Raw genomic sequence first — 10,674 nt, forward strand, 5'->3', positions numbered from 1 at the left:
TTCGTCAGCGGTGTATGAATGTGTATGAAGGGATTAGTTACTTCTGATGGTCACTTTACACCATCAGTGTGCGAATGTGTAGGTGTGACCTGCAGTGTAAAAAAGCGTTTTGATTAGTCTGAACAAGCGTTATACAAGCTCAAGTCTATTTGCAATTATCAGGACTCATAGATAAATGCATAAAAAGACACCAATATTATATAATAAAAAAAGTTACTTAAGTTATATAAGTCTGCAAACACAGAAACTTAAATGCATGATCAATATGTATATGATTAACCGAGGCCAGAGCCTGCAGAGCGAGGTCAGAGCTGCATTCAGGGTCACACCAGTTCCTGGGGGATGTCGGGTACACTGTGTTATGAGTTCAGTCTGGATGATTGGCCCAAAGCAGGAAGTCTGCACAGGGGACCCGAGGGCCCTTTTCACATCATAACCATCATCCACCATCATCCCATGCTGCTATAGCTGCTCTGAGTTTCATTGGCTCCACAGAGCTCGTTTGGCATGTCATCTGACTTTCAGAGATGGCATCTCCACAGTCGCCTGGCATCTTTTCTCCCCTCTCCATTCTCTTCACGTCTCCTCTCAGAAACATTTTCTTGGCTTGAACTGGCTCGCACAGATAAGAGGCTTTTGTTTTTACAGTTGGTGGAGTCCCACTTTGGACCAATGCGTGCTCCTTGACAATACTGTGCACAATTTGAGGAGATATTTTTGGGGGAAAGAATCTAGTTTTTGCTCTCTTTTAATTCTTTATAAGCCAGAAAGTTTAGAGTTCATGCTCTGTGAAGTTTATATTTCTAAAATTTTAAAAAGCTGTTGATGTATTTAATAGCCTAATAATAATAATATCTTGAATTTTGACGCGTTACATGAGAATACACAAACAAAACAATACAATTAATTATTAATTAATCAATCTGAGTTGAACAGGTGGGTTTTCATACGTTTTTTGAAGGGCCTAACCGATATGGCATTTTATGGTCCGATACCAATATTGATATTGGGGAGAAAATATCTGATACCGATATATCGGGCGATATCTTTCTTTGATGTAGCTTCAATCTGTAGAGATAGCTAAAAGTAGGTATAGACATTTATTGCGTTGATTCCTCAAATGCAGTTATCAAACATTTGTGGAAAAGATATAACGAAGACAAGATGCTCACTCAACTGGAAAGTAACTGCGCATGTTTGTTCAAAAACCTTTGACATTCTGGAGAGTGATGTTGCTTGTTGTAATCCATATAGCGCCCTCTGCTGGTGAGAGAGAACTGATAGTGTAATACAATGATAATGAAATGAAATTATATTTGACTGGTGAAGAAATAATATTCAAGTAATAATACATTTTGAGAATAAATAAATGTTTGATTGATTGATTGATATCCCGACATGTTGGTCCGATACTAATATCGATATTGGGGAGAAAATATCTGATACCGATATATCGGCCGATATCTTTCTTGGATCTATGTTCGATCTTTAGAGTTAGATAGATATAGATATACACATTTTTGCGTTGATCCCTCAAATGCAGATATCAAACACACAAATAACGTCTGATTGATTGATTGATCATGGTACAGAATAGTCAAACAAAAAGTGCAACATCACCGTAACTAAAATGAACGGCTGAGTTTGATCGTTTCACCGACCACATTTTGACATTATTCTTATAGTTCTCGAAGTATATATCAGCCTTCTCTTGAAGAGAGGCGCAACATGCATTGGTTTTTATATATTTTCAAGGCTCTCGTTGGAAAACTTCCAAGCAGCTACATGACCCGTTCTTCTGATTGGCTCGTTCTTAAAGTCCTAGTCCAAGTCCTTCTAGCCGCTTTGTTTTGAATTGTAAGTGTTTTAATTGATCTCAGTGGTTTTTGTAATTAATTTTAAGGGTTTGTTGTTGTTGTTTTTTTGCTTGTTTTACTGTGCCTGCAATCTCGAAAGCATTTGGAAATGAGGGAAACATCAAAGTCCTTTCGAGAACAAATAAAGGTATGATTGATTGATTGATTGATTGATTGATTGATTGATTGATTGATTGATTGATTGATATGTTGCGTTTTGATACACATCTTCAAATCCTGGCCTTTGCTGAACTCCCTCGTAGTTAAACTTTAGATCATGAATCCGGCCTTTGAAGACCTCAACATTTGTCTAAAGTGTAAAAAGTTCCTGTCCCGTTCGTCCCATTTTGAGACGGGATCCATTAATGCAAGTAGACCCCATGCTTTGTGCAGAGGTTGTAAATCACTTCCAAGTTTACATGTCTAATTGGCCTTCAGTGGGAAAACTCCTGTTTGTTTATTCATCATGTTAAACCCTCTGCTCGCTCCTCTTGTATCACCGTCCTCTTTTCAGTATGTAAACTGTCTCTCAGTGTAATTATGCACAGTGTGCCACCTACAGTAGAAAAGTGAACTTTGGCCTGAGCTGCCCCCTTACTCTCCACTGCCCACTGTGCTTGACCGATCACCATGGCAACTGGCACAAAACTCATTTTCCTAAAAGTTGGCGATTCAGAGAAAAGAGAGAGAGAAAAGTGAAGAGTTATATTCACTGTTGAAACACGTCTTTCATTTGGTGCCAGAGAGCCTGTGAGGCTTTGTCCTCTGAGCAAATATGTGTCACAGCTTCTTTTTCTAGTCCTGAGTAAACAGCACAGGCCTCCTTCTGCTCCTCCTCCTCCTCCTCCTTCTGCTCCTCCTCCTTCTGCTCCTCCTCCTCCTCCTCCTTCTGCTCCTCCTCCTTCTGCTCCTCCTCCTCCTCCTTCTGCTCCTCCTCCTTCTTCTCCTCCTCCTTCTTCTCCTCCAGCTCCTCCTTCTTCTCCTCCTGCTCCTCCTTCTGCTCCTCCTCCTCCTGCTCCTCCTCCTCCTCCTTCTGCTCCTCCTCCTTCTTCTCCTCCTTCTTCTCCTCCAGCTCCTCCTTCTTCTCCTCCTCCTCCTCCTTCTGCTCCTCCTCCTTCTTCTCCTCCAGCTCCTCCTTCTTCTCCTCCTGCTCCTCCTTCTGCTCCTCCTCCTCCTCCTCCTGCTCCTTCTGCTCCTCCTCCTCCTCCTTCTGCTCCTCCTCCTCCTCCTGCTCCTTCTGCTCCTCCTCCTCCTCCTGCTCCTTCTGCTCCTCCTGCTCCTCCTTCTTCTCCTCCAGCTCCTCCTTCTTCTCCTCCTGCTCCTCCTTCTTCTCCTCCAGCTCCTCCTTCTTCTCCTCCTGCTCCTCCTGCTCCTCCTGCTCCTCCTTCTTCTCCTCCAGCTCCTCCTGCTCCTCCTTCTTCTCCTCCAGCTCCTCCTTCTTCTCCTCCTGCTCCTCCTTCTGCTCCTCCTCCTCCTCCAGCTCCTTCTTCTTCTCCTCCTTCTCCCCCTCCTCCTCTTCTACTCCTCAAGATCCATTCCTCCTCTTCTGCTTCCTCTTCCACCTCATAATATTTCACCTCCTCCAGCTCTTCTTCGTCCACTTACATCTCCCTTCAAGTCCTCCTTCACTACTCCTCTTTTACCTCCTTTACACTTCCATGACTCCTCGCACTCCTCCTTCAAGTCATCCACCTCTCCTCATCCATCACCTTATTTCATCCTCCTCCTTTTCCTCTCCTCCACCTCCTCTTCTTCCACTCAGACTCCCCTCCTCTTACTCATCCTCCTCCTGCTTCTCCTCCTTCTCTTCTCCTCCTCCTCCTTTTCCCATACTGCTCCTTGTCCTCCTCCACCTCTGTGACCTCTCAATGCTCCCTACACCTCCTCTCTTCCTTCCCCTTCTCTTCTCCCCCTCCACTGCTCTCTTGCCTCCTCTTCTTTCTCTCCTCCTCCTCTTCTGCGTATTTGCTCCTCCTCCTCCTCCTCCTCCCACTCCCACTCCTCCTCCTCCTCCTCCTCCTCCTCCTCCTCCCACTCCCACTCCTCCTCCCTGGGATGAAGGCACCGTGGGACTGCTCTCTGTAGACTCGGTGTAAAGAAAGAACCGGTGGCACAGGGATTGATCGGTCTTTAATTAACTATTGTACGATGATCCATGACTCCTGCCAGACGGCCCGTGTGATTTACGGTCTGACTGCGGTTGAATGTGGTTACAGGAAAAAGGCCTCGGACGGGCAGCGGGCAGAAATGTAGGACAAGTTGGCAAGGCAGAAAATAACCAAATATCGACTCCTTTAAATTCCTCTGCAATCTGCAGGATGCTACAAGGATAACTTTTTGGCCTCTGCACCACTCCAAGATATTTTATATTTTACAAAAGAAAATGTGCTCAACTCATCACTACAAAGTCTTGTCTGAATCCTGTATGCAGTTAAACACGCAGTATGTGAATTCCACCACCAGGGGGCTCTCGATCAAACAATTACAAAAAGATGATGTCGAGGCTGGCATTGAATCATGGGAGTTCTCTCTCCTTCCGTTTCTACGGTTTTTGTAAACTCCTGACCACCACCTGACAACCCTCTGTTGCCCTGGTCATGACCTCAAGTCATTACCGCGGCTCGTTCTTTGTCTCTGTGTAAGGCGAGGGAATAACCAATCACTTTTCATTGAACCTTTTTATCGTCAGCTTGAGTTTTTCCCTCATTTCACTGTGTTTGTGCAGTCGGTCTAAACTCCTGAGTGTGCATTGTTCTCAGCTGATTGAAGTGGTTTCTTTTTTTTTTAAAACAGGTTGAGGGAAGAGAGAGGGCAAATTACTGACTGAGCAGAAACTCATCATCAGAGTCTCCTCCCCTCCCCTCGGAGCATCGGGCCGAGGACCACGCTGGTGCTGCGCTCGCATCGCTGCAAGTCAATACGTTAAAAAAGACATGAAGAAGAGGAGGAAATCTGCATATCAAAGGCCGACGTCTGACACCGCACTGCCTCTCTGCTTGAACTTACAGTACGAGGGGAGCAGAAGAGGAGGAGGAGGAGGAGGTGGGATAAAGTGGTGCTGGTTCGAAGCTCACTAGGGGGATTTTACTGCTGGGAGGAGAGGTAGTCTGCACCCAGGAGGGATTAGGAGAGATTCAAGGGGGGGTCTGAGTCTGAGATGAGAGCTCCGTATTCTGCCTCAGGGTCTGATTAAACCCCTCAAACACACACACACACACACACACACACACACACACACACACACACACACACACACAGCTTCACTCTCGAGTTTCCTGTGTGAAAAGGTCAGAGGCCAAGAGAAGACGGGTGAGAGAGAAGGTGGAGGTGTGCGGGTGGGGAAGAATAAAAGGATATGAGGTAATTGAGAGAGATGAAAGAAAACATGAGAGGGCAGGACACGAGGGGATAAAACAAGGATTTATGAAAGGAAGGAGGAAAAAATGTGTGAGGCGGTTAAGAATACAAAATGTGACAAAAACAGCAAATATAAAAAGACTTTTTAGAATATGATGGCGTCTCTCTGAAGATACACACCGTGCCCTGTCGCTCCATGTTATATAATATTCATACCTGATGTTTAAAGGGGACATATTCTGAAAAATCCACTTGTACAGTGTTTTTGAACATATATTTGGGTAACCTGAGAGTCTACTGACCCACAACATGTTAAATAAACCCATCCAGTCCTTTGTTTGTGGTCTGCATAAGTCTTACAACACAGAGACAAATGCTCCGTTTCAAATGTGCTCTCCTTGTGATGTCACAGTGGGATTCTGGTAAAAAAGAAATCCCCTCCCCTCCCCTGGTATCTCCACCCATGGACTCCACCCCCAGACTAGAACAAAACTTTTGAGCAGATCGGCCATTTTTATTGTCTCTACAGAGGAGTGATGTCTACGGGGAAAACTCAGGGGGCGGGGTCATTCCATTTAAAGAGACACACACACCAAAACGGAGCGTTCTGAGAGAGCTGGTTTATACAGGGTCACAAACCTCCTCTGGTGCTTGATTCATGTTATATTTTGACCAAAGCACAGATGTTTCATTTAGAGCACAGGGGGACTGTTTGAACAGGTGGAGGAGGGGGATAATATGTCCTCTTTAAAGAAATTAGCTTTTAACGCAGAATAAAGTTATTTTTATGGCTCTACTCCAGCTCCATAACTCAATAAAAAAAGAGGAAACAGCTGAAATATCAGGAGGTAAGTTGTCTAAAAGAAGTACATTTTCCACTCTTGTATGTATAGATTGTAAGTTATTTTTGATCTCAAGTGAAACTCTTGATCTTAAGTGGGATGATCCAGTGCTCTTAGAGAGATGCTTACTGTATATGATCTCAGGAAGCAGACCGAAGCAGTGGACAGGTGACGGCTGATAGGGCTCGCACTTCAACAGGTGTTGTGGTAAATGGCAGCGCTGACAGACGAGGAGTGAGATGAATGCTTGGTGTCAAATCTCTCCTCTGTAAGCGTCTGTGTGCTGTCAGTGAGGTGAAGACGACCAGCAGAGAGCAGAACGTTAAAGAGAAACTACAGGGACACAAATGGGAAAGAAGAAAAATAATATTGGCCGGGATTCAGGACGCACAGCTGTGTTTAATAAAAGGACCAGCAGCATTGATCTGAGCGTGGGGAATTTCTCCAAATATCCTGACAAGCTAACGATCCTGTCAGATCCCTGTGCTAGACTGATTGAGCACTTCCTGTTTTAAGCACTTCATATTAACCTGTGGGAGGAATTTAACTTCCAGGTCCAACAGCTTGGACTCTTTCCTGAACCATTATAAAGAAACTATCTTTTCCCCTCCTGTTCACCCGGTGTGATATTCCAAACGTCAATCTGCTACAGCTACAACTGTTTAAATGTTTTTGCTTAAGTGTTTCATTGCTAACCATTTCAGTTGTTGACTTTGCCTGACGCCTACCCCATGGAAAAATGTACAGAATACCAAAAAATCTGTAAAGAAATGATCTGTCCTGTTGCTTGTTTGCTGTAAAAGATCAAAAAGAGGCATCAATATTCATTTCACTCTTTTTTTCCAGCAGCTGAAAATCCCTTACAGCAAGTTTAAATGTACATTAGAGCTGTTAAGTTGGCTGGATTCGTCCACTTTGGGGCAGCTGTGGCGCCTTCGGTAGAGTCAGTCGTCTCTCAACTGGAAGGTCGAGGGTTCGATCTCCAGCTCCTGCAGCTACATGTCCGATGTGTCCTTGGGCAAGACACTTAACCCCAAGTTGCTCCCGCTGCTTCATCGATGGCTTATGAATGTGTATGAATGGATTAGTTAGTCTGATGGACTCTTTACTCAGCAGCCTCTACCGTCAGTGTGTGAATGTGTAGCTGTGGCCTGCGGTGTAAAAGCGCTTTGAGTAGTCAGAAGACTAGAAAATAAATATACAAGCTCAAGTCCATTTACTATTTGTTTGAATAAGTTAAATAAAAATATTGATAATCAACGCTTTAAAAAAATCCAAGGATATAGCCAACACTCTTGAAGCTTCGGTGACATTTTTTAAAATGATTTATTCCAAAAAAATATATAAGAAACAATCTACAGGCAATTGGTTGAAAACTTAATTGAAGTATTTTAATAAAGGAAGTTTCTCTTTGCGCCGATGCTATGTTCTTTGTCAAAGCTGAACAATGGTAAATGGTCTCTGTGTTGATAAAGTGAGATCGAAGCATAACCATCAGGTCACTGCCAACAACTGTGACCATTAGCGTGTGACTTAAACATCACATTATAAATTAATGAATGTAACATAAAGGTGCTTTATTAGTTATCTTTCAGGTCAGCTTTGTCCAGCTTTTCACCATGAAAAGACGCTTTAAATTAGACGTGAAGTATTTATTTTACTGTAACCGATGTTAGAGGAATTCCAGTCATTTCTTTGAGGCCGATTTGATCGACACATAACAATTACAACTTGTGTGAAACTTAACCCCGAGAGGCTTGCAGCAGCATTAGTGCAACTCCAGTTTATTTTTAGAGAAATGAAACTTAACCTCTGTACTTTTATTGCCCACAGTCAGAGAGAGACTGATACAACATGTGTGTTGACTCAACAAGTTAATGATTAGCAAATATAGGCCATACTGCCGGGTTATAGAGCATTCACCAATTTGTTTATCTAACCTCTGTGTCTATCTCGGTGTCAGTCACCAGGTTTAATCTCTGAGACAGAAACAGATATAACTTTGCGGTCAGCTGTATTTAATAAGCTGAAAGTCATATCTATTCTTACCTGACAGACGTCAGACGACATGGCTCCAACACTGGTGAGTCTCCTGCTGTACCGAGCTCTCATAGCACTCGAGAGATATTGAAGGTTTGAAGCTGCTTCCACAACAAACCAGATGGAACTCTTTATATTTGTTTTAATATTAAGCTCTTATGGATTGTATTTTTTTACCAAGAAAATTAGACTTTACAAAATTAAGTTACACTGATACTAAGAAGTGAGATTCATTTATTTGTTTACGTATTTAAATGTGCAAGTAACAGCAATGAAAAACAGGACAAAATGGCAGACTGGAGCAGTTTATTGACATTAAGATGGTTTCACGTTTTGTTTTTTTCCCCTGTGCATGTACATGAAAAAATACCCAAATGTAAAACATTGTTCTGCAGCACTTAAACTTGTCAATAACTACAAAGGGTATCTCATTAAGCATTTACACTGAGGAAGTATCACGTTCTTATTTGTTATTTTTATTGTGCACCATTACAGTTCGACCACGGTGCTCAGCCTGGGGACCTCATTGAGATTTCCCGTGATACATATCAGCACTGGGCTGTCTACATTGGTGGAAATGAAGTCGTTCATTTAATCCCTCCTGGTGAGTAAAGGTTTGCATTCACTTGATAATCTTGAAAAACCAACTTAAAGTCTTTATATGTGATTTTTCACACTTAAATATAATATAAATCAAGTATATCCTCTGAAAATAACTCTGTGAGTCATGACTGTCTACAATGGGTGTAACACCCGAGTCCCACTGTCTGTGATGTTTTCAGAGTTTTCAGAGTCCTATCTTCACTTTGTTTACATCGCCCGGACGGCCGGCTGACTCCTCCCCTCGTGTATAAAAGTTGTTTAATTGAGGGACTAGAGAAAAGAAGAATAACATACTGTACTCACTGCTTAACTGTGTTTCTAGATCACGCTCATTTCAGGTAAATTTACATGCAGTGTGAAGATACGAGCATAATAAAGATCGTTAGCATTAGCATGCTAACACAACAATGCAGCGCAAGTTGTTTTGGTTTCATGCTGGTGCTCAAGGGCGACATCTGCTGGATCAAAAAATCACATATGAAGCCTTTAACCAACTTAAACTAATACAAACTTATTTGTATTAATTACTGTTTTTATTCTTTGACTGTTAACTTTAGTTGGACATGATCAGCTGTTGGATGTATTTTTAATGTAAAGGCTTAGTTAAGTATCCTCTAAGAAACATATTCATGCACAAATTCACTTTATTGTTTTATGGTGGGGGGAGGGGCTAGCGAGACAGGCGAGTGGATAGAGTCGGAAATCAGGGAGGGAAAGAGTGGGGGATGACATGCCTCAAAGGAACCATAGGTTGGATGTAAACCAGGACTGGTGGGATTTGCTCCTCTAACGTCTTTCCTGTTCTTCTCCTCTTTAAACCCACACACGTCCAGATGATGACCACGGATCTTTTGGTGGTCTGTTGACGCTCATAAATTGCAGCACGGCGCAGGTGAGGCGTCAGAAGATCTGGGAGGTGGTCAGCCACCACAGTTTCAAAATCAACAACTTAATGGACGACGAGTATGAGGCTCGTGACCCTCACACCATCGTGAAGGAGGCCTGTAGCAGGGTGGGTGTGGAGCAGCCGTACTCGATCATGTCTCACAACTGTGAGCACTTTGCCACGGAGCTACGATACGGAAAAGCAGAGTCCAGACAGGTGGGTATATGTGGCTTTTACATTTCTGTTTGCAGGACCTGTAACGTGCAAACTGTCGTCCAAGACAAAAGGTGAAAAATATGAATGAAACCTTGAAAGTACAGATTTGTTAATAGAATAGATAAATGTTTTTTTTGACACATCTTTGTCCATCAGCCTGACACTCCTTTTGTCTTTCACAGGTGAAACTAGCAGCTGCCATTGGAGGCGCAGCTGCAGTGGGTGTTGGTCTTGTAGCTTTGGGTGCTTTAATTGGCAGCCTCCTCAAACATGATGACAAAAAAGAGAGGAGACATCACAAGTGAGGTGATGACAATGAGAATGCAATTTATATAAAATTAATTTTGATGTAAATGTTGTTAATCTGTTAATAAACTTTTTGCAAAATGAGAAAGCTGTCACTGGTTGTAATGAATATCAACATTAATTTCAACCATGGATGCAAGGAAACAAACCATTGCTTCAATTTAACTGTACTTCAATTTATACCTTCACAACATGACTTTTGAATTTCTGAAATGTATATATGTATAAAATCAAGTGACAAACTATCAATTTTGTCATTAGTTTATCATATCATTATCAATGCTTTTTAAATTTCTTTAACCACAAAAGCCATTCCTTTATTTTCACTGGAGAACTATTTAAAAATTATTTTAATATTCTATACTGAAATTAATATTAATCTTAATTTAAAGACCAGTGTGTTAACATTTTTGTAGATTAAGATTAAAAAACGACAACCATTGCTTGTAGTCATAGTTTATCTCATTACACCAACGCCTCAGAATCAAAACAAACACTGCACATAATCATTACTTGTGTCTTTGGCAATAATTGTTTTTTGAAGGGCGCTGAAGCAGAAGGTATAACG

At 42.3% G+C, this 10,674-nt stretch overlaps 1 protein-coding gene across 1 annotated transcript; it reads left to right on the forward strand.

The window, feature by feature from the left end:
* The first annotated feature begins 7,939 nt into the window (after nt 1-7,939).
* On the forward strand, nt 7,940-10,194 carry LOC132993391 (phospholipase A and acyltransferase 4-like). Its single transcript, XM_061063215.1, has 4 exons — nt 7,940-8,138; nt 8,591-8,699; nt 9,532-9,800; nt 9,983-10,194. The coding sequence occupies exons 1-4, from the start codon at nt 8,124-8,126 to the stop codon at nt 10,103-10,105; spliced, it is 516 nt and encodes a 171-aa protein (XP_060919198.1). The 5' UTR covers nt 7,940-8,123; the 3' UTR covers nt 10,106-10,194.
* The last annotated feature ends 480 nt before the right edge of the window (nt 10,195-10,674 follow it).

The sequence above is a fragment of the Labrus mixtus genome, chromosome 18, assembly GCF_963584025.1.
Source record: "Labrus mixtus chromosome 18, fLabMix1.1, whole genome shotgun sequence".
Taxonomy (NCBI): Eukaryota; Metazoa; Chordata; class Actinopteri; order Labriformes; family Labridae; genus Labrus; species Labrus mixtus.